At 36.3% G+C, this 24363-nt stretch overlaps 1 protein-coding gene across 1 annotated transcript in view; it reads left to right on the forward strand.

The window, feature by feature from the left end:
- SREK1IP1 (SREK1 interacting protein 1) overlaps positions 1-24363 on the forward strand; it is a 50657-nt gene that overhangs the window by 19803 nt on the left and 6491 nt on the right. The window contains exon 3 of the mRNA XM_046672332.1: positions 10374-10517. Coding sequence (XP_046528288.1) covers positions 10374-10517 — 144 coding nt within the window. The remainder of the gene's footprint in view (positions 1-10373; positions 10518-24363) is intronic.

The raw sequence follows: 24363 nt of genomic DNA on the forward strand, positions 1-24363 counted from the left end.
CGTTCACATTGAGAGTGATTATTGATGCATGTGGACTTAATGCTGTCAATCTGTTGCTCATTATCTTGTTTTCCTGTGTTTCTTTTCCTGTGTGCTTTAGACTACCCATTTAATACTGCAATTTCTTATGCTGGGTTTCTTAGATTTTTCCTTATCTATGATTTGTGACTCTGTTCCGTACTTTATTTTAGTGTCTACCTTGAAGTTTGTATTTAGAATCTCATGTATAATGTAGTCTATTCTCAGGTGGTGTCTTACTTACTTGGCCTATACTGATTTAGACCCTTTGCTCTTCCCCTCCTAAATATTTTCATTTTTTATTCCAACTCGTCTTATTAATTTGTAGTTAGAGTGCTAAGATCATCCTTGTTTTGGTAGTTTCCTTATTTTTACCCTAATGCTATAGTTGAATATTTGCTATCCTGTTCTGGTTCTATCCATCGGTCTCCCTAGTCTGTGGATTGTGTCCCCTTTCTCCCTTTTTTCTTTTTTCAAGTATGAGAGCCGTCTTGAGGATTTCTTGTAATGGAGGGCTTTTAGTTACAAATTCCCTTAACTTTTGTTTGTCTGGAAAAGATTTAATTTCTCCTTCATATCTGAAGGAAATTCTTGCTGGATAGAGTATTCTTGGCTGAAGGTTTTTATCCTTTAAAGCTTTGAATATATCACTCCATTGTCTCCTAGCTTGTAAGGTTTCTGTAGAGAAATCCGCTGACAGTCTGATAGGGGCTCCTTTATAGGTTATTCTTTTTTTCCTTACTTCCCTGAGTATTCTCTCCTTATCATTCCTATTTGCCAACTTTACTACTATGTGCCTTGCAGTAGGTCTTTTTACATTGACAAATCTAGGAGATCTAAAACCCTCCTCTACGCACATTTCTCCGTTGATCCCTAGATTTGGGAAGTTCTCTTCAATAATTTCGTTAAGCACACTTTCTGCTCCATTTTCCTTTTCCATATTCTCGGGAATTCCTATGATCCTTATGTTCTTACTCCTCATTGAATCCATTATCTCTCAGAGATTTTCCTCATTTTTTTTAATTCTTAGTTCTCTTTCTTCCTCTGTCTGGCGCCATTCAGCCTGTCTGTCCTCGATTATGCTGATTTTCTCTTCTATGTTGTCTACACGGGCATTCAGGGAATCCGTATTCTGTTTTATCTGGTCCATTGTGTTTTTCATGTCAAGTAATTCTGTTTGATTCTTCTTTGTGATTTCAATCTCTTTTGTGAAGCAACTCCAGAACTCGTCTTGTTTCTCTATCTTTCTCTCTACCTCATTGAGTTTTTTGATTATAGCTGCTCTGAATTCATTATCACTTAGTTTACCTAATTCCAAGTCCTCAAGACTTAATTCTGTATTTTTATTGTTTTCCTTCTGGTCTGGGGCTTTTATAAATTGCTGGATGGTAGAGGAGCGTTTTTTTCTCATGGTGGTAGAATTCAGTTGCAGTTACAGCCTGTTGCCACTAGATGGGGGTCGAGAGCGGCGTGTTAGCTCTCCGCCTTCGGGCAAGATGGCTGCGCCCACTGGCTTTGCTGGGGGGGAGGGGCTGTTACTCACATGCACGGATCTGGATTCAGATCAGTTCTGTTCTCTGGTCTCCCAAGGCCCTTCATTTATAGGGTCCCCGTGGATGGAAGCTTTCCCCCCGTCAGCGGGTCTCCACTGAATCAGCGGCAGGAGTCCTGGATGATCCCCTGGTCGCGCGGCCCCTACCCCGCTCCCTCCCGACCCCAGCCGCAGAGATCGCAGACTCTAGGGGAGGGAGCGATGTTCTCTCTACCGTTCCAGCACATCCGAAGGTGTAAGCAAGGTTTATGATCTCCGCCTTCTTGGTATTGTAGGTCTCTAACGAGCTGGCATTATGTTTATTCTCTGAAATTCAGTTCTTCCAATCTTTTGTTGTACTTTGGAGGGGAGAGAATCCCGGGTCAGCTCACCCCGCCATTTTGCTCCACCCCCTCTCGATGATCATGTTTTTGTTTCTCCTTTTGTTAGTGTGGTGTATCACATTGATTGACTTGTGGATGTTGAACCATCCCTGTGTCCCTGGTATAAATCCCACTTGATCATGGTTTATGATCTCTTTAATGTATTGCTGTATTTGGTTTGCCAATATTTTGCTGAGGATTTTTACATCTATATTCATCAACAATGTTGGCCTGTAGTTTTCCTTCTTTGTGTTGTCCTTGTCTGGCTTTGGTATCAGGGTGATGTTGGCTTTATAGAATGTGTTAGGAAGTGCTCCATCTTCCTCAGTTTTTTGGAATAGTTTGAGACAGATAGATATTAAATCTTCTTTGAATGCTTGGTAGAATTCTCCAGAGAAGCCATCTGGTCCTGGGCTTTTATTTTGTACGAGGTTTTTGATTAGTGTTTCAATCTCTTTACTTGTGATTGGTCTATTCAGATTCTCTGCTTCTTCTTGATTCAGTTTTGGGAGGTTGTAAATTTCTTCTAGATTGTCCAGTTTGTTAGCACATAGTTTTTCATAGTATTCTCTTGTAACCTTATATATTTCTGTGGTATCCCTTGTAATTTCTCCTCTTTCATTTCTAATTTTATTTATTTGAGTCTTCTCTCTTTTTTCTTAGTGAGCCTGGCTAAGGGTTTGTCAATTTTGTTTATTTTCTTGAAGAAACGGCTCTTTGTTTCTTTGATCCTTTCTACTGTCTTTTTTGTTTCAATTTCATTTATTTCTGCTCTGATATTTACTATTTTCCTCCTATTGCCTTCAGGCTTTGTTTGTTCTCCTTTTTCTAATTCTCTTAGGTGTGGTTTGAGATTGCTTATTTGAGATTTTTCTTGTTTGTTGAGGTGAACCTGTATTGCAATGAATTTCCCTCTTAGGCCCACTTTTGCTGCATCCCAAATGAGTTGGTATGGTGTGTTTTCATTTTCATTTGTCTCTAGATAATGTTTGATTTCTCCTTTATTTTCTTCAATGATCCATTGGTTGTTCAGTGCCATGTTCTTTAATCTCCACATCTTTGCCCCTTTCCCAGATTTTTTCTTGTAGTTGATTTCTAGTTTCATAGCATTATGGTTGGAAAACATGCTTGATATTATTAAATCCTCTTAAATTTACTGAAGTTTGCTTTGTTTCCCAACATATGATCTATCCTTGAGAATGTTCTGTGTGCACTTGGAGAGAATGTCTAACCTGCTGTTTTTGGATGGAGTGTTCTCTATATCTATTAAATCTATTGGTCCAGTTTTTCATTTAATTCTACAATTTCCTTATTGACTCTCTCTCTGGATGATCTATCTGTTGGACTAAGTGGGGTGTTGAGGTCCCCTACTATTATTTTATTGTTGTTAGTTTTAGTTTTTAGTTTTAGTTTTAGTGCTCCTTTTAGTTTTCTTGCTAGTTGCTTTATGTACTTTGGTGCTCCTGTGTTAGGTGCATATATATTTATAAATATTATATCTTCTTGGTGGAGTGTCCTTTTTATCATTATATACTGCCCCTCTTTGTCTCTCTTTAACTGTTTTGTCTTGAAGTCTGCTTTGTCTGATATAAGTATGGCGACACCAGCTTTCTTTTGCTCACTATTAGCTTGAAATATTGTCTTCCATCCCTTCACTCTTAGTCTGTGTTTGTCTTTGGCACTGAGGTGTGTTTCCTGGAGGCAGCATATTGTTGGGTCTTGTTTTTTAATCCATCCTGTCACTCTGTGTCTTTTGATTGTAGAACTCAATCCATTTACATTTAGAGTGATTATTGAAATGTAGGGGCCTAATGCTGCCATTTTATCACTCGTTTTCTGGTTCTCCTGCATTTCCTTTGTTTCTCATCCCATGTATCTTGGGCTGCCAATTCAGTAAGGTAGTTTTCTATGCTGGTTTTCTTAGTTTTCTCCTTATTTGTAATTTGTGTCTCTGTTCTAATTATTTGTTTAGTGGTTACCATGTGGTTTGTATAAAACATCTCATAGATGAGATAGTCCATTTTCTGATAGCCTCTTATTTCCTTAGACTAAGCCAGTTCCATCCCTTTCTTCTTGCCCTTCTAAGTTGTTTTTGTCACATCTTTTTTCTTCTTGTGAGTTTGAGGTTAAAATGACAAGATTATATTTATTCTTGGTGTTTTCCTTCCCTTTATCTTTAATGTTATAATTAATCATTGCTCACCTGTTCTGATGGAGAGCTGCAATTTTCTGATTTTGTCTATCTACTTATCTCCTTTCTCAGGGTTTTGTAACCTTCCCCCCCCCCTTTTTTCTTTAGGTATGAGGGCCTTCCTGAGGATTTTGTGCGGGGGGGGGGGGGGATCTTATGACAATGAGCTACCTTAACTTTTGTTTATCTTGGGAAGTTTTTATTTCTCTCTCATATTTGAAGGATATTTTGACTGGATAGAGTATTCTTGGCTGAAAGTTTTTGTCTTTCAGAATTTTGAGTATATCATTCCACTCTCTCCTGGCCTGTAAGATTTCTGCTGACAGCCTGGTAGGGGTTCCTTTGTAGGTTATTTTCTTCTACCTTACTACCCTTAATGTTTTTTGTTTGTCATTCACTTTCACCAGTTTTACTACTTTATGCCTTGAAGTTGGTCTTTTTACATTGATAAAGTTTAGAGATCTATTGGCTTCTGTCTCATGGATTTCCAGCTCCCTCCGTTTGGGAAGTTCTCAACTATTACTTCTTTGAACAAGCTTTCTGCTCCATTCTCCTTTTCTTCTCCATCTGGGATACCTAGAATCCTTATGTTGCATTTCCTGATTGAGTCAGATATTTCTTGGAGAGTTTCTTCCTTTCTTTTTGGTCTTAGTTCTTTCTCCTCCTCTATCTGAAGCATTTCTATCTTCCTAGCCTCCAGAATGCTAATTCTGTCCTCCATATTACCAGCCCTACTGTTCAGGGAGTCCAGATTTTTCTTAATCTCATCCATTGTGTTTTTCATCTCCAACATTTCTGATTGATTCTGCTTTATAGTTTCAAACTCTTTTGTGACATAGCTCCTGTACTCATTGTGTTGTCTATCTGTGTTCTCTTTTAACTTGTTGAGTTTTTTAATGATAGCTATTTTGAATTCTTTGTCATTTAGGTTATAGATTTCTGTGTCTTTGTGATTGTTTTCTGGGTACTTGTCCTTTTCCTTCTGTTCTGGAGATTTAATATATTTTTTCATAATGCTTGATGGCATGGATTTGTGCCTCCTCATAGAGATGGAGTTTGGTTACTGCTCCCAGTTACTTCCACTGTGGGGAGAGGGCAGGAGCTGTGGAATCTGCACCCACCATGATCCCTGTCTGAGCCGGGGCCACTCCTTGGGATTGCATTGGCCCTGTGGGGTCTCCCATCAACTGTGGGAGTAATCACACAGGGGCTTCGGGTTGCTGCTGCCTGCTCCCAGAGACCCACCTAGACACACTACCCACTTAGGGACTGCAGCGGTGTTATGGGCTTTCAAGGCAGTCAGGAGCTTGTTCACCCAGACTTGCAGCTCCACTGCCATCTGGTCCTGGTGGATCTCATTTGCCACCTTGGGCCACAGCAGAGTTATGTGCATTTAAGAAAGCAGGCAGTTTGCTTGCCCAGCCACGGCACATCTACTTCTAGGTTGCACCAGCCTTTGTGCTTGATGGGTGGGGCCTCTCCCCTAGGGCCATGCTGAGTCTCTACCTGGGGCCACTGTGGGACCATGGATTTCCCCATTGGACCAAGGAGTGGTCATGCTGGGTCTCCGGATTGTCACCGCCCACTCCCCCCGTCCCGCTGGATCTCACTTGCCCCCTCAGAGCCACAGCAGAGCTGTGGATGTTTAATGCAGCCAGTGGTTTGCTCGCCGAGCTGTGCTGCATCTGCTCCTAGGTCACGCCAACCTTTGTACTTGGTGGCCGGGGCCTCCCTACCAAGTCTGAGCCCAGGTCACTCCCTGGGGCTGCAATGCGACTGGATTTTCCCACCGGTCCAAAGAGCAGTCACAGGGGGCTTAGGGCTGTAGTCACCTGTTTCCACAGTCATGCCAAGGCACCTGCCCACCCTCAGGGCCATGGTGGTTCTATGAGCACTCCAGCTGGGGGAGTCACTTGTGGGTACTGGACTGTCTGGGGCCCGGAGAGTTTTCACCTATCTCCACCTCTTCCCCGTGGGTAGGCCATCTACCTTCTAATGTATAGCAGTGCAAGTCTCTCAGGCATTCTTAGGTGCTGTGTGAGTATCCTCTGTTGACCAATGAATGTCCATTTAGTTGTAGTTTGAAGGGGGAGAGATAAACAAAACCGCTCATCCACCATGTTGCTGATGTCACTCTCATTGTGGTTTTGATTTGCATTTCCCTAATGGCTAATGATGTTGATCATCTTTGGTCTTATTGTCCATTTGTATATCTTCTTTGGAGAAATACCTATTCAAGTCCTTTGCATTTCTCTAATTGAGTTGTCTTTTTGTTCTTGTAGGAGTTGTATGTATACTGGATATTAAATCCTATCAGATATATGATTTGCAAATATTTTCTCCCACTCTGTAGATTGTCTTTTAGTTTTCATAATAATTTCTTTGCACAAAAGTTAAATTTTGATGAAGTCCATTTTATTGATTTTTTCTTTTATTGTTTGTGCTATTGGTATATCTAAGAATCCATTGCCAATCCAAGGTCATGATGATTTAGCCTTATGCTTTCTTCTAAGAGTTTTATGGTTTTGCTCTTATATTTTTATGGTCATTGATCCATTTTGAGTCAGTTTTTGCATATGTTTTGAGGTGAGGGCTCCAACTTCATTCTTTTACATATGGAAATCCAGTTGTTCCAGCACCACCTGTTGAAGAGAATATTCTTTACCTATTAAATGGACTCGACATTCTTGTCCAAAGTCAGTTGGCCATATATATATGTGTACGGGTTTATTTCTGGTCTCTCAGCTCTGTTCCATTGGTCTATATGTCTTTCCTTGTGACAACACCACCCTGTTTTGATTACAACAGCTTTATGGTAAGTTTTGAAATCAGGAAGTGTGAGTCTTCTACCTTTGTTCTTTTTCAAGATTGTTTTCACTACTTGGACAACATTGCATTTCCATATGAATTGGAGGATTGGTTTTTCCATTTCTGAAAAAGCCACATCACTTTTTATAATCAGTTCCTAAGTGTTATGACTTTAAATGTCTTTACATGTCTGTCATCAAAAGTTTGTTTCTGGTCACCTAAGAATTTTCTCCTCATTATCTACTTAGAGTCTGTTTAGAAAATATTTGGAATAGAGTTATTCTCTAAGTTTGTTCATTTATTCTCCAATAGAGAAAAAAATAGGAAATTTTTTGTAGCTTCATGAATAACTTTTCTTATCAGTTTAGGATCAGTTTCATTAAAGCAAAGCTAAAATTGATGTGAGACAGAGCCTGCTGCCAGTGTGGTTATTATTTAAATATTTTATTTATTTTAAATATTCATTGTAATATGAGGTCTTTGGGTGCAAAGCTAGCTTAACTAAAGGAAAAATTGTATCATCAGGAGTTCTGATCAAAATGGCAAACTGAACCAACATAGAAAGGCCTCCCTTCTGCTCCAAACCCAAGAGATGCCAGAGAAAAATAGAGAAACAACAACAACAAAAATAACCCAGCGCAAAAGAATGAAAAGGCAATCCCCAGGAGCTGGAAGTGAAAAGGAGCTCAAAAGCAGAGCAGGGAATGATACCTGAAAACAGTCAGGTACGCAGGCCTACTGGGTAGACCTCCATGGGGTGTGCAGTGAGACCCTAGACTCCTTGCGGTGGCAGCACGGCTGGAGCGGAGGCTCTTGTATGAAGCCAGACTGCTCAACAAACTGTGAAGCAGAGATTAGAAGACTTCCATTCACTGTCCAGGGAAAGTGGCAAGAAAGTTAAGTATTTGTTTGAATTCCTATAAAATAATAATTTGAAGAAAAAGAATGATCCAGAATTGGCAACCCAAGCTTACACCATGTGTAAGTATGAGGAGTGAATTTACACACTACCTCCAGTGAGGCAGGAACTACTTTTCCAAGCTAAGAAATTAACATTAAAAGTTGGTCTGGTCTCAAATTACATAAATAAACTTAAGTCCAGCTACATGTCTTTGTTAATAAAACTACATAGAAAACTAAAAGTTACATAAAAATTTTCAAAATAAAGGGATGGAAAAAAAAGAACAGATACATGTTAGGTTGAATTTTGTTGATATTCAGCTGTGTTACACACAAAAATGGCAACTTCATATGATTCAACTAACAATAATCAAAAGAGAATTAGTAGAGCGTTTCTAATATCAGACATTTGAGGCAAGGGCAGTACCAGCGATAGAGATTCAAGAACAGTCATCCAAGAAGATAAGACAATGATCTTGGCTGTGCTGACTAATATGATCTCAAAATGTATATAACAAAAACTGTATTACAAGGGTAAATTGACAAATCTATGAGGACAGAGGTATTTAAAATTGCGGTATCGTAAGTTATTAGACAAAAAAATAATATGGAGAAGATTTGAACAACAAGAAGACATAGAACCCTTTTCAACAAATAGTGATAAATATTCTTTTACAATACATACCAAATCTTTTCCGAAATTTACTACTTGATAGGACACAAAAGAATCTCAGCAAATAACAAAGAACTGATATCATACAGACCCCATTCTCTTATAACAGTTTAATAAATTTAAAAATCAATGAAGGCATGGACTGAAAACCCCATATATTTGGAAACTAAAAAGAACACTTCTGAATGGTTCAGTTGGAAAGAAATCACAACAAGGGAAACTTGTTTCCAGCAATGTGGCAGCCTGGACCCTCCAGTAAACAACTAAGAAACTTGTATCAAATGTGCAGTACATATTTTAGCTACATTAGTGTGCTAGGAAAAAAATAAAGAAAGAATATTCAGAGGCCAAGAACAACAGGAAATTCTAAGAGGTAAGTCTTGAGGGTATTTGCTGATCCCAGGGTGCTTCAACTTCTATTTTCATGGATTGCAGGGTGCAGGGATAAAAGCAAGACCCAAGGCCCTGTCCAGGATTAGACCTCTAATAGGAGATGCTCTTGTGTAAATCTAGAGCTTCCAAAGGACTTCACTCTTGGAGTAAGAGAGAGCTAGAAATAAACTCTACCACAGAGTGATGGTGAATCATTTGTGGGTTGTGAAATCAATCATGTGGTCACCATCAGCATTGATTTTTTTGAATATCAAATGTAATAATGCTTCATGTAACTTTTGTTTCAATTTTCATGTGTTAGTGTGTATATGTATATGAATGTGTGGACGAGTACACGGGTTATATTGTTATTTTTTACCATCAGTCAGTCATAGTCAAAAAAATTTAAAAGCTGCTGCCTTAGAGAAACCATGGCATGTGTGCACAAAGAGATATGTACTGCTACTCATTTCAACATTATTTATAATAGCAAAATACTGGGAGCAACCTAAGATTATGTTGATAGTAGAAAGGACAAATAAATATTATTTTTATACAATGGAACATTATTCATCAGATAAAAAGAGTTAATTACACCTACTTGTGTTATTCTGGGTAAATCACAAAACATAATATTGAGTGGCAGAAACAAGTTGCAGAATGATAGGTAAGTATAATTGAGCTTATGTTAAAAACATAATAATACAATCTGCTGTTTGGCAAAGATAGAAACCCACTTCAGTGTACCAACTTCTGAAGACAGAAAGAAGGGAATGGGATTGGGGCAGCGTTCCAAAGGGTGGTACAAGCTCTCCAACTTTGTGTGTGCACTCATGTGCAAGCGTTTCTCTTAGAAAAATTGTAAGTGAATATGACAAAATGTTAACATGTAGGTGATAGGCACTTGGGTATTAGTTATATTACTTCTTGTACTCTTCTGGTGTTTGTAATATTTGATTTTTTAAAAAAGTTAATATCATGTGACATATAGACAATTGTAGTTTTCTTACAGGGAGAATCTTCAGGGGGTGAATGATGTCAGAATTAAATTTTTAGGTGCTCTTTAGAAGAGCACATTCAGTTATGTTATTATGGTTCCTTCAGTTAGATGAAAGCTGTATAGTTGCATGAGTATGGTAGTCAAGCTGAGAAGGAAAAGGTGTGGGAAAGGAGTTAAATATAAAATCTTAAGTATGACGATGTTTTCCTTAGTGCATAGGAAAGGGAATATATAATAATTCAATACCTGAAATCCATAAGAAGTAGCCCAAAATGAATTTTATTGAATTAGAAGCCCTGATGAGGAAAGGAAAAAGTTTTCTGTCTGAGTGTTGCATTCAGGGAAAGCAAACTACCGCCCACTGAATAAAAGTTAAAACTAAACATTATAATATCAAAATTGTAACTTGTTGTTTACTATGAGGCAACAAAACAAAAAAATATATAATGTATCTATCGTTTTGTCATTTACATTTTTTGTTTGTTTGTTCCGCTTAGCTGGTCACCTGACTTTTGAATGCCGCAATTTTCTCCGAGTAGACCCAAAAAGGGACATAGTTTTGGATGTCAGCAGCACAAGCAGTGAAGAGAGTGATGAAGAGAATGAAGAACTGAATAAATTGCAGGCATTACAAGAAAAAAGTAAGCAATACTTTTTTTCCTTCCATCCTTTAAAAATGTTTCTAAACGTTTTGCTATATTATGTCATATTTATCGATTGTTCTATTGTATTTATCGTTAAGATATCTTTTGTATTTTATGTAAGAAGTAATACGTAAGTAAGGAGTAGGCTTTGAATGTTGTAATTTGCCCAAAATCAAACAGCTGATCAGTGATAGAACCAGGAGGCAAGTCTATTTCCGATTCCACAACCCAGGTCGTCTTGTCATTGCTGTTCTTGTTGTTCCATCACACTAGGATTGTCACATGGTACAAAGGGTCTGATTTAAGACTGGGTTTCTAGCCCTATTTGGCCATTTTTTGGCATGTGATTTGCGGCACTTAACCGCTCTTAACCTCAATTTCCTTGTGGGATAACACAAGGGATGGGATTGTCAAATCACAGTAATTTGAATCAGAGATCTTAGCCAGTCTGAAGCTTTAATAATAATTTCAAGCGTATAAATGATAATTTCAAGGTGTGGGCAAAACAGCAAAAGTTCTGGGACAACCTGTACAGCTCCCCAGGTATTTTCTTTCTGCTTCAGAACCCACTCTAGACAAGATTAGCATGAGAGGTTTCTACATTACTTAGACAAAAGAAAGTCATTTTAGTCATGAAACATCTCAACTGTATCTCTGGATAGTTGCATTTTCCAGGGAGCATTCCCATAGATTCCAGGACTATTTACCATAAACAATCTTAGATGATCCAGGCATATCCTGCTATAAGCAGTCTCTTGCCAATCCTTATAAACAAGGATTCTCTTGCCAGCAGCTTGATCACGGACTTCTAGCTTTCAGAATTGTGAGAAAGCAGATTTCTGTTATTCAAGCCTCACTTTCTACCCCCAACCCCCAAAATAGGGATTCTTTAGCTAGCAAATACCATTAATTTGTTTCCAGGAGGTCTCTGATTAGCATGTTTACAAAGAGATTTGACCAACTTACCTTCTTTCTTTCCTGGGGGCATCCTTCTCTCCCCTCAAAGAGAGAATAGATTGCACACCTACTATTTAACCATTTCTTTCCCATCTTGTGTATAAAATGGCCTATCCTTGCAGTGAGGTTTTTAGGGATAAAATGTGATATGCTGTCTGTGAAAATACTTTGTAAACTACAAAATGCTATACGGTAGATGTCAGACAGAAGCAAAATGCAGCTTATTTGACCATGAGTTTAGGCATGGGGTGAGAAAGATGCAAAAAAGGTTAAACTTATTTTAGGTCATCAGAGAACAGTAAACACTTAAAAAAAATTTTAGGTTTGCCATATTCTATCCAATCAAGGTAAATATAGAAGTCAATTGCCAGGGTACTAGGATAACCGGAGAAGGCAGAGAGAGGGGAGTCCCAAAGAGGTCAAGTAAGAATTACATTACATATGAGTATAAATAGCTTCAGGGTAAAGATAACTGCTTGAATACACATGCTTAATTTTGCTCCCTACTGAAACCTACTGAAATGATAGAAGAATTTTTTTTAAGACATAAATCCACAAAGACAAAGAAAATGGGATAGGAAGAAGTAGTGACAGCATTTTACTAAAAAGCAGATGGGTTAGTGATAACAGACTGCACATTTAAGAAAGCTTAATCCTTTAACAATGTGGAAAGCTGAGAAGTAGCCTGATATACACTTTAAAACTCTCTAAAGACTTGATAATGAGTGTTCTTAGTTACCTCTGTAAGTGAGGATGTATGTAAGGCTAAAAACAAAGGGATTGGTTAAAAATCTGAAGTAATTATATGCTTAATTCCCTTCCCCTACTCTGTGAAGAGAGATGGCTTCCTTTCGTCACCTCAGACTACTGTAGGTCTATTTTCTAGACAGGGTAAGACAAAGGGTCTTTAAACTGAGTTATTCCAAACACAGATGAAAATAGTAAAAGGTTAGATACAGAATGGTGAGAACCTTCCAGCCATCTTCACCTGTTTGGTTCTCAGGCATATATCACTCAGGCAGAAGATTTGAAGATTCACCTGGCCTAGCCAGATTACCAGTAAAGTCCAGACTTCTAAGCTTTGCTTGCTCAAAGCTCCCAGTTAGCTTTTTAGACAACTAAAGAGCACTAAATTTCTGAGGAAAGACTTTTACATGAATATGGATACCAAAACTAACAAACAAAAAAAAACCACCTTGAAGGACAGAGTCTATGCAGGGAAAAGAAAACTTAACAGAAATCATTAATAACCAGTTTCATAGAAAGATGAGGTATACCCCCCAGGAAACGTGAATAAGATACTATAAAAAATAAAAAAACAACAAAAGAACTTTGGGAAATTAAAAGAGAAGCAGACCTGAAAAACTTGATAGAGATGGAAGATAAAGTTGAAGAAATCTAAGAAGAAGAGCAAAATGGGAGGAAAAAGATAAAAGACAATTGAAGGGTCAGTCTAGGAAATATTTAATTCAAGTGAGTCTCAGAAAGAGAAAACAAAAAATTTCCAAGAACTGAAGGATGTTAGTTCCCAGATGAAAAGTTTCAACAAGTACCAAGCACAGTGTTAAAAACTTGAAACTTTGTCTCATAGGAAACAGGAAGAATATAATCCAAACTTCCAGAGTCAAGGATAAAACAGGTAAAGGATCAGGAGTCAGAATATCTTTGTACTTCTGTAAAGCAATACTGGAAGCTAGTAGATGTGGATAACGCTTCCAAATTTTTGGAGAAAAATTGTATCCAAGTTAGAAAGATATATCCAACCAAAATTTTGTCAACCAAATGTGAAAGTATGCCTTTATTCAAAGGCATTTTCAGACATTCAAAGTCTCAAAAAAGTTTACCTCTCACATACCCTTTCTTACAGTACTTATTCCAGAGTTTTCTACCAAAGTAAGGGAATAGACCAAAAAAAAAAAAAAGGAAGACATGGAATATAGGAAATAGAAGAGACAAGAATGGCATCCCCAGGATGGAATCCCTACATAAAGGGGGATCCTGGGAAGGTAGCTGTACCAGACAAAGAGAGCAGCCAAACCACATAGAAGCAGAACGGGAGATTCTGGGAGAGAAAGCCTAAGATCATCAATTCCACAAAGAAAATTTCTACCCCATCCATCTACACTGCCCTATTTTTTTAATAAATGCATTAAGCTTTAGAATTAGGAAGGATCTTAGAGAACACATAGTTTAAACACCTGGTTTTATAGAAAAGGAAGATGAGGACAAATGACTTCCCAAAGTTAGTAACTGGTCACAGTAAAGCCAGCACCATCATCCAGGCTTCTTGCCTATACTGTTTTCATTACAATCTCTACCTTAGAGATCATCCAGTCTATTGGTTCTTGACCTTTTTTTCTTCACCACGTCCATCTTCAAAGATAAAGTACACTCCTCTTATGAATAGTGGTTTATTCTAGAGGTGATTTTCAATCAGAAGACCTGGGACAAATCCACCCTGGGAGGAAGGAGAGGGAGTTAACATATCATAATCTCCAGGATGAGGAGTAGCTGGTAAACCTTCTTTATTAGAATCAGCTTTCCCCTAACCTCATATTGAGAATGACTGACTCAATTGAGCTTTTTTTTCCTTTAAAAGATATGCTTGCCCTTGGTCACTTAAAGGCTCAGAACTTGTTTCCAAGTCTCATGACTCCCACCCAGGACAGTACTCATTCCAGCATATCATGCAGATTCCAATAGAAATTATTATAAAAGGGATCCATATTTATTTCATGGTTACCTAATGGAAGCCCAGAGACCCCTACCCAAATAAGCAATAGATTGGTTCCATGGTACGTGGAGGAAAGAAGTGCAGAGGTTGTGGTTCTTAGTTCCAGTGATAACTTTCTGATACTGCTCAGAATCTCAAAAGGGGCGAGGGTAAAACACTGACCTACTGAGTGTGAGTTCTCATCCTGCATCCTTTAGATAGTCCTGGGGGCTCCTTGAATCTTTCCTTGGTCCTTAGAGGTAGGAAGCTTTTGAATATGTTGTTTTTTTAAAAAATGACATCATAAAAATAGTGAGCCAGGAGAAAGCAAAGAATGTTTAGTTGTTCTGTTGTTGTGAAATAAAGACATGAAAGGGAAGACAAAGAAATATCACCAAAAAATCAAGTCAAACTTATTTTTGTAAAAGTTCTGTTTTCTATTTGCCTCTTTTGTATTTGCTTCTATTATATTGCATATTTTTCATTGCATTTACTATCTTAATGTCTTTCATTTAAAGATTTAAAAGAAAAGATTTAATATCTCTTTTTTTTTTTTTTGGATTTGGGATTTTATTCCTTTTTTTTTTTTTGCTGAAAAAGATTTGCCCTGAGCTAACTTCTGTTGCCAATCTTCCTCTTTTTGTATATGAGCTGCTGCCACACCATGGCCACTGAAAGACAAGTGATGTAGGGAACTTCCTGGGCCCCTGAAGTGCAGAGTGCTGAACTTAACCACTAGGCCACTGGGCCTGGCCTCTAATATCTTTCATTTAAGACAAACAAAAGAAGTCTAAATGACAAATATGTCAAATTTTGATGCAAATTAGAAAATGTGAGAGTAGGACTTAACGTGGATAGGAAAGAGTGTTATTGTCTTATTATAATAACCTGGGACCTGTGCAGCCTTAGAAGATTATATCACCGGTGCTATGAAAAGGGAAAGACCAAACAGTCAATTTATAGGAAGGATCGTAAGGTCTTCCTGACTCACATTCTGTGTGTGTGTGTGTGTGTGTGTGTGTGTATGTGAACTTGCTTACATCTGATGGCACTACAGTGCTTCAGAAAGCTGCTTGTTAAGATTTTATACTGCATTTTGGATTTCCTTAAGAAACTTACCTTTGGAATTGTTACTGATAGTAGCATATATCTGAAGATCTATTTATGGTACAGTATGCATAAAGTCAAGGTAAAAGGATTTTACGAAGGACCCAAGAAATTTAAGAGTATGGATTTTTTTTCTCCTTCTATTTTACCTACTATTATGTAATATTAGTCTTCAATTTGCCTGTATTTAAGAGGTAGTCCTCTCTTCATATCTCATCCCTTAATTTTTTACGATATTCTTTTAGTTCAGTCCAGAAAAGAAATGTTGTATTTTGACAAATTTGGGGGTTTTTGGCTTAGTTTGGATTTTTAGTTTAGTTTGTTTTGTTTAAGAGAGTTTTATGTTAAGTTCATACTTGATTTTATTTAAAGGTAGTTGACTCTGAAAACTACCTGGGAGAAAATACCAAAATCAGACATTTGCATTGTATTGCCATATCGTTTCTCCCCATCCCTTCAGTAACTGCTGGGATCAGATTCAAATGAATGACCTACAATTGTGGTTTCAAGCTTCATAAAGATAGGGCTTGAAGGAATTTGTAGGATAATTGGAGTAAAGCCTATATTTGGCTCAAAATGTGCTTTTTTTTTTTTTAAAGACTTTTTTATTTTTTCCTTTTTCTCCCCAAAGCCCCCCGGTACATAGTTGTGTATTCTTCGTTGTGGGTTCTTCTAGTTGTGGCATGTGGGACGCTGCCTCAGCGTGGTCTGATGAGCAGTGTCATGTCCGCGCCCAGGATTCGAACTAACGATACACTGGGCCGCCTGCAGCGGAGCGCGCGAACTTAACCACTCGGCCACGGGGCCAGCCCCTCAAAATGTGCTTTTTGTAAGACAGCTACAAAAGATATTGCAAGTAGCTGATTGGAAGACACAGAGGGAATGGGAAATTTAGATTAATGGATCTAGGTTTGTAACTGCCTAGTCTCGTATTTAAAAGAGCTGGAGTAGCTACAAACCTGATGACAGACATGCAAGGATCTAGTGACTGAGCCTGCGTGGTACTGCTAGGATGGGCCTTCCATACTACCCCAAAGCTGTCTCTAAGCCGTGCATCATAACCTCTGACTCCCGTATGTTACATAAGAGACCACCACATTACAAAATTTAAGTGCTAAAGTACATAAGGACCTTCTTGTCTTCTATTTTGTACTCCAAAGCTTGGTTGTATCATTTTCCAAGAAATTATTAGTTTGCAAAAACTCAGATTATTTTCCCTGCTATGCCTATGTACATTTCAGCATCCTGTCTCAGAAGGAACCTCAATAAATAGAGGTGGAATAGTTTTAAGAGTGGTAGTATACAAACACTGGACTATCTAAAATAAACTGTTGTCTTCAGTGCTTGAATTCTCATAGCTTAGGAGTGTACTGCCTACCCTCGTCAGTACTGCTAGTTCCTAAGGGTAGATGGCCAGGAAAAAAGGTTTATTGAATTCTAGGATTATTTTGTTTTTATTAGAACTAATTTATCTATATAATCTAGTTCGTGGGCTCCTTACCCATCATTCCTAGATGGAAGAGGAAATTATTTTCATAGCTACTGTTTGCTTACTTTCTCCCATCTTTTTTTGGTGGACATGTTTACAGCAGTTATTCTGAACTTATTGTAGCTACTAAAAGAAGACAGCTACTCAAGAAAAAGCTAAAATGATTATTTTAATGTCAGACCAAGTAGATTTCAAAACAAAGAATATTACTAGGGATAAAGAGGTTTTTTTCATAATTGATAAAAGAGTCAGTCAAGAGGACATAAAAATACTAAGTGTTTATGCACTGAATAACAAAATTTAAAATATATGAAGCAAATCCTGTTAGAACTACCAGGGAAAATCCCTGTAGATACACAAATCCACAGTTATAGTTGGAGATTTAGACACACCTCTCTCATAATTGATGGAACGTGTAGACAGTAAATCAGAAAAGACATAGAAAACTTAAATAACATTGTCACCCAACTTGAACTATTTAGCATTACAGAACACCTCACCCAACAAGAGCAGAACACGTTTTTGTTTTTGTTTTTTTCAAGTGCACAGAGAACATCTACCAAGATAAATCTTATTCTGTGCTATAAAACAAGTCTCAGTAAATTTTAAAGGATTCAAGTTATGCAAAGTATGTTTCTAACCACAAGGAAATTCAATTAGAAATCAATAACTGATAGCTTTCTGGAAAATTCCCAAATATCTGTAATGCAACACACTTCTAAATAACCCATGGGATCAAAGAAAAAAAGCAAAAGGGAATTATAAAGTATTTTGGACTGAATGAAAATAAAAACACAACATAATATTTATGGGATAGCCCTAAAGCAGTACTTAGAGACAAATTTACAGCATTAAATGCCTGTATTAGAAATGAAAAAATGTCTCAAATTTATGACTTCTTCTACCTTACCACACTAGAAAAAGAAGAGCAAATGAAACCCAAAGTAAGGGGAAGAAAGGAAGTAATAAAATGAAATCAGTGAAATGGAAAGTAGAGAAAATCAGTGAAACCAAAAGCCAATTCTTTGAGAAGACCTATAAAATTGAAAAATCGCTATCCAAACTGATCAGGTAAAAAATAAATCAATAAATAAGAAATGTCATACATTACCCATATCAGAAGTGAAAGAAGTGACAACAATACAGATGATACAGATACTAAAGTAAGGGACTATTATGAACCACCTTATGCCAATAAATTGGACAACTTAGATAAAATGGACAAATTACTTGAAAGACATAAACTACCAAAACTCTTTCAAGAAGAAATAGATAAACTAGCCTGCATCTATTAAAGAAGTTAAATGTTTAGTTTAAAAACTTTCAACAAAGAAAACCCCATAACTGAATACCTTCTCTCATGAATTCTACTGAGCATTTAAAAGTTGAAGAGGAAGGAATGCTTTGCAACTCAATTTATAAGATCAGCATTACCCTGATAACAAAACCAGATAACGATACTGCAAGAAAAGTATCCCCATAAATACAGACACAAAGAGAACTTTAAGCAATTAGAAGAATTTTAGCAAATCAAATCCAGCAATTGTAAAAAGGATGCTATGTTATGATCAAGTGGAGTTTATCCCAGAATACAAGATTTGTTTCACATTCAAAAATCAGTCAGTGTAATTCACCGTTTTTAACAGACTAAAAAAGAACACCTGTATGATAATTACAATATTTTAAGAAATTATCTGAGGAAGTCCATCTTCCATTTCTGATAAAAATTCTCAGCAAACAAGGAAAGGAAGGGAACTTCATCAGCTTGATAACGGACATCATAAAAAACTGAAAGATTACATCATACTAAATGGTAAGAGACTGAATTTTTCCATAACATAAGGAACAAAGTGAAGATGTCTACTCCTACCACTTCTATTCAACATTATAGTAGAGATTCTAACCAGGCAATAAGGCAAGAAAAAGAAATCAAAGGCATCCAGTTTGGAAAGGAAAGAGTAAAAACTGTCTTTATTTGCAGATGACTTGATCATCTGTGTAGAAATCCTAGGGAATCTACCAAAAGAGCTTCTAGAACTAATATCTGAGTTTATAGCAAAGTTGTAGAATATCAGATCATTCAATGGGCAAAAAAATTAATTGTATTTCTGTATGCTGGTAATAAGCAATCAAAAATTGAAATTTTGCGAGCCAGCCCAGTGGTGCAGCGGTTAAGATTAAACATTCTGCTTTGGTGGCCTGGGGTTCGACAGTTCGAATCCCAGGTGTGGACCTACGCACTGCTTGTCAAGCCATGCTGTGGCAGGCATCCCACATGTAAAGTGGAGGAAGATGGGCATGAATGTTAGCTCAGGGCCAGTCTTCCTCAGCAAAAAGAGGAGGATTGGTAGCAGATGTTAGCTCAGGGCTAATCTTCCTCAAAAAAAAAAAATTGAAATTTTGAAAATACCTTTTATAATAGCATTAAAAATATGAAACATTTAGGGATAAATCTGACAAAAGATGTGCAAGACAGAAACATACAAAACATTGCTGAGGGAAATTAAAGAAAGGAATGAATCAAAAGATATACTATATTCATGGAATAGAAGATTCAAGCTTTTTAAGATGTCACTTCTTCCCAACTTGACTTACAGATTCAAACTAATCACAATCAAAATTCCAGCAGGCTGTTTTAGAAATTGACAAGCCGATTCTAAAGTTCTTGTGGAAATGTGAAGAACCTAGAATAGCCAAAATACTTCAAAAAGGAGTAATAAAGTTGGAGGACTAACACAACTTAATTTCAGGATTTACTGTAAAGCTACAAGTAATCAAGACAGTGTGGTATTGATGTAGAGATAGATCAGTGGAACAGACTAGACCCATATGGCCAAATGACTTTTTAAATTAAACTTTATTTGGGGATAGTTGTAGATTCACATGCCACTGTAAGAACTAATCCAGAGAGCGCTTTGTACCCTTTACCCAGTTTCCCTCAATGGTAACACCTTCCAAAATTGTAGTAAAGCATCACAACCAGGATAGTGACTTAGCTACAGTCCAGATACAGAATATTTCTGTCACTACAAGGATCACTCATATTGCCCTTTTATAACCACACCCACTTCCCTCTTATCCTTACTACCTTCTTAATCTCTGCAATCAAAAATTTGCTATCTATTTCTATAATTTTGTAATTTCAAAAATGTTTTATAAATGGGGTCATATGGTATGTGACCTTTTTAGATCGGCTTTTTTCACTACTTCTCTCGAGATTCACTCAGGTTGTTGCCTATGTCAATAGTTTGTTTCTTTTTATTCTTGAATAGTATTCTGTAGTGTAGATATAACACAGTTTGTTTAACCATTCACCCATTGAAGGACAGCTGACTTGTTTCCAGTTTGGGGCTATTACAAATAAAGTTAATATTAACAGGATTTGGGTGAACATACATTTTCATTTCTATGAGATAAATACCTAAGAGTACAATTGCTAGGTTGTATGGTAGTTGCATGTTTAGTTTCTTAATAAACTGCCAAACTGTTTTCCAGAGTGGTTATACTATTTTACATCCCTTACAGAAATGTGTGAGTGACTCAGTTTCTCTGCACCCTCGCCAGCATTTAGTGTCGTCACTATTTTTTATTTTAGCATTCTGATAGATGTGTAGTTATATCTCAATATGGTTTTAATTTGTGTTTCCCTAATGGCTAATGATGTTAAACATCATTTCATTACTGCTGAATGTTGAGTTCTTTATATATTCTAGATAGTAGTCCTTTGTTGGATCTCCAGTTTGCAAATATTTTCTCCTGATATGTAGCTTGTCTTTTCGTTCTCTAAATAGGTCTTTCACAGAGTAGTAGTTTTTAATTTTGATAAAGTACAATTTTTCAATTTTTCCTATTATAGATTGTGCTTTTACTGTGAAGTATAAGAACTCTCTGCCTATCTCTAGATCCCAAAGTTGGTCTTCTTTTTCTTTCTTCTAAAGCTTTTATAGTCTTACATTTTACATTTAAGTCCATGATCCATTTTGAGTTGATTTTTCTATAAGACATGACACTTAGGTCAAGGTTTGTTATTTTGCTTAAAGGTGACCAGTTTTTCCAGCACTATTTGTTGAAAGGCCATCTTTTCTCTATTGATTCTTTTGTACTTTTGCCAAAAATCAGTTGGTCATATTTGTGTGGGTCTGTTTCTGGGTTTTCTGTTCTGTTCCATTGATCTATGTGTCCATCCCTGCACCAATACCACACAGTCTTGATTACTTTAGCTATATAATAAGTCTTGAAATTAGATAAACTGATTCTTCCCACTTTATTCTTCTTTTTCAAAATTGTTTTAATTATTCTAGTTCCTTTTCCCTTCAACATAAATTTTAGAATAATGTTGTCTATATCTACAAAAAATCTTGCTGAGATTTTGATAGGAATTGCATTAAACATGTATATCAATTTGGGGAGAACTGACATCTTTACTATGCTGAGTCTTCAACACATGGTCTGTCTCTTCATTTATTTAGATCTTTGATTACTTTCCTTAGCATTGTATAGTTTTCAGTATTAAATACTATACATGTCTTATTAGATTTATATGTATAAATATTTTTCTTCTTTTTTTGAAAAATTGTAAATGGTGTATTTTTAATTTTGTTGTCTATGTATTCATTACTAGTAATAGAAATACAGTTGATTTGTGTATGTTTATCTTCTATCCTTGCTGAAGTCACTGATTAGTTCTAGCAGTTTTTTGTAGATTCCTTGGTATTTTCTTTGTAAACCACCATGTCATCTGCAAAGAGTAACAGTTTTATTTCTCACCTTTTATCTGTAAGGCTTTTATTTCCTTTTCTTGCTTTATTGCAGTGGCTAGAACTTATAGCACTATGTTGACAAAGAGTGGTGAGAGATGACCTCCTTACCTGGATTCCAGTCCTAGGGGACAAGAGCTTTTAGATTTTCACTATTAAGTGTACTGTTAGCTGTAAGTTTTTTGTAGCTGCTCTTTATCAAGTTGAGGAAGTTTTCCTCTATTCCTGTTTTTTCTGAGAGTTTTTGTCATGACTGGGTGTCACATTTTGCCAACTACATTGTCTGCATTGATTGGTATGATCTTATGATTTTTCTTATTTAACCTGTTAAGATGGTGGATTACATTAATTGATTTTTGAAATATTCTATTTGCTGATATTTTGTTAAGGATTTTTACACCTATATTCATGAGAGTTATTCGTCTGCAGTTTTCTTATTTTGTACTGTTTTAGTCTGATATTGGTATCAGAGTAACATTAGCTTTGTGGAATATTGAGAAGAGTTTCATTCTCTTCTATTTTTTGGATAAGACTGTAAAATTGGTGTTAATTCTTTAAATGTTTGATGGAATTCTTCAGTGAAATTTCTGGACCTGGAGATTTGGGGGTGGGGGGTTGATTACAAATTCAATTTCCTTAATAGTTAAAGGGTTATTTAAATTACCTATTTCATATTAGAAGACTGGTGGCAATTTGTGTTTTTGAGAAAGGGTTGTGTACTGTGTAAGTTGTCAAATTTATATTTGTAGACTTGTTCATAGTATTTACTTATCCTTTTGATGTCTGCAGGGTCTATAGTGATATCCTCTGTTTTATTCCTGATATTGTATTTTTTCTTTCATGGTTTTGCTAGAGATTTGTCAGCTTTATTGATCCAGTGCTTTATTTCATTGTTTTTCTTAATTTTTCTTCTGTTTTTAATTTCGTTAATTCCTGTTCTTTATCTTCTTCCTTTTATTTGTTTTGGGTTTACTTAGCTTTTTTTCCCCTAGGTTCTTGAGATGAAAGGTTAGATTATTAATTTGAGACTTTTGTTCTTTTTTATTGTAAGCATTTAGTGCTTGAGTTTCCCCTTTCAGCACTGCTTCAGCTGTGTTGCACAAATTTTGATATGTTATATTTCAATTTCATTCAACTCAATGTATTTTCTTATTTTCCTTGTGACTTCCTTTTTGCTTAATGGATTATTTAAAAGTGTGTTATTTTATTTCCAAGTGTTTGGAGATTTTTCTGTTATCTCTCTGTCATTGATTTCTCATTTATTCCATTGAAGATAGAGACATACTCTGTATGATTTCAGTTCTTTTAAGTTTGTTGAGGTTTGCTTTATGGCCCAGGACATATTCTATCTTGGTCTATGTTCTGTAGGCACTTGAGAAAAAAATGTGTATATCTCCTCTTTCTGGGTATTTTTTAAACGTTGTTTAGATTCTGTTGATTCATGGTGTTTTTGAGTTTTTCTATATCCTTGATAACTTTATGTATAGTTTTATCAATTACTGAGAGAAGGATGTTGAAATCTTCTACTACCATAGTGGATTTTTTCAGCTCTGTTGCCTGGCACACATACATTTAGGATTGCTATATCTTGTTGGTGAGTTGAACTTTTATCATTATATAATGTTCCTTTCTTTCACTGGTAATTTTCTTTGTCCTGAAGTCTATTTTATCTGATAAGTATAGCTCTAGCTTTCCATTCTAGCTTTCCTTTGATAATGTTTGTGCGACATAACCATTTCTATCCTTTTCCTTTCAACATGCCTATATCATTACATTTGAGGTGAGAGTCTTGTAGACAGTATATAGATGGGTCATATTTTTCAAGCCAATCTGCCAATTTCTTTTAATTGATATCCTTTTAAAAATGTAATGTAATTATTTATATGTTAGGGCTAACTCTGCTATTTTATTATTTGCTTTCTGTGTTTTGTTTTTCATTCCTCTATTTTCTTTTTCTTACTTTCCTGTGGGTTACTTGCACATTTTTTAGAATTACCCATAGTGCTTTGATTTATCAATAGTGTCACTTGAACTCTTGTAGAATTTCATTTTGATTCATCTGTAGTGTCTTTGAATATATTCATAGTGTTTTTTTAATTTTTATGTGGTGTTTTATGTAGCATTTTTAGTGATTACTCTAGGGATTACATTATATATTCATCATTTATTACAATCCAGTGGTATTTTACCAGTTCAAGTGAAGCACAGAAACCCTACCTCTCTTTATGTCCCTTTACCCTCTCTCATTTACAATACACTTGTCCTAAATATGTCCTCTGCATACGTTGAGAACCACATCAGACAGCAGTGTTATAGTTTTTGTTTCCACCATCAAACATAATTTAGAAACTCAAGAGAAGGAAAGCCTGTTGTACCCATATTTTTGCTTACTGTGTTTTTTCTTCTTGATGTTCCAAGATTCCTTCTTTTATTATTTCCTTTCCATTTAGAGGAACTTTCTTTAGCCATTCTCATATGGTACGTCTGCTGGTGACAAATTCTTTTAGTTTTCCTTTATCTGAGAATGTCTTGATTTCTTCTTCATTCCTGAAGAATATTTTCACTGGGTAGAGAACTCCAGGTTGATAGTTCTTTTCTTTCACCACTTAAAAAATGTTATGCCACTTCCTTCTGGCTTCCGTGTTTTCTGATAAGAAATCTGCTTTCATTCTAATTGTTTTACTCCTATAAGTAACATATCATTTTTCTCTGGCTGCTTTATTTTGTCTTTAGTTTTCAAAAGTGTAATTATGATGTGTCTTGATATAGATTTCTTTGGTTTATCTTGTTTGGGATTCACTTAGCTTCTTGAATCTGCCG

The sequence above is a fragment of the Equus quagga genome, chromosome 9, assembly GCF_021613505.1.
Source record: "Equus quagga isolate Etosha38 chromosome 9, UCLA_HA_Equagga_1.0, whole genome shotgun sequence".
NCBI classification, from domain to species: domain Eukaryota; kingdom Metazoa; phylum Chordata; class Mammalia; order Perissodactyla; family Equidae; genus Equus; species Equus quagga.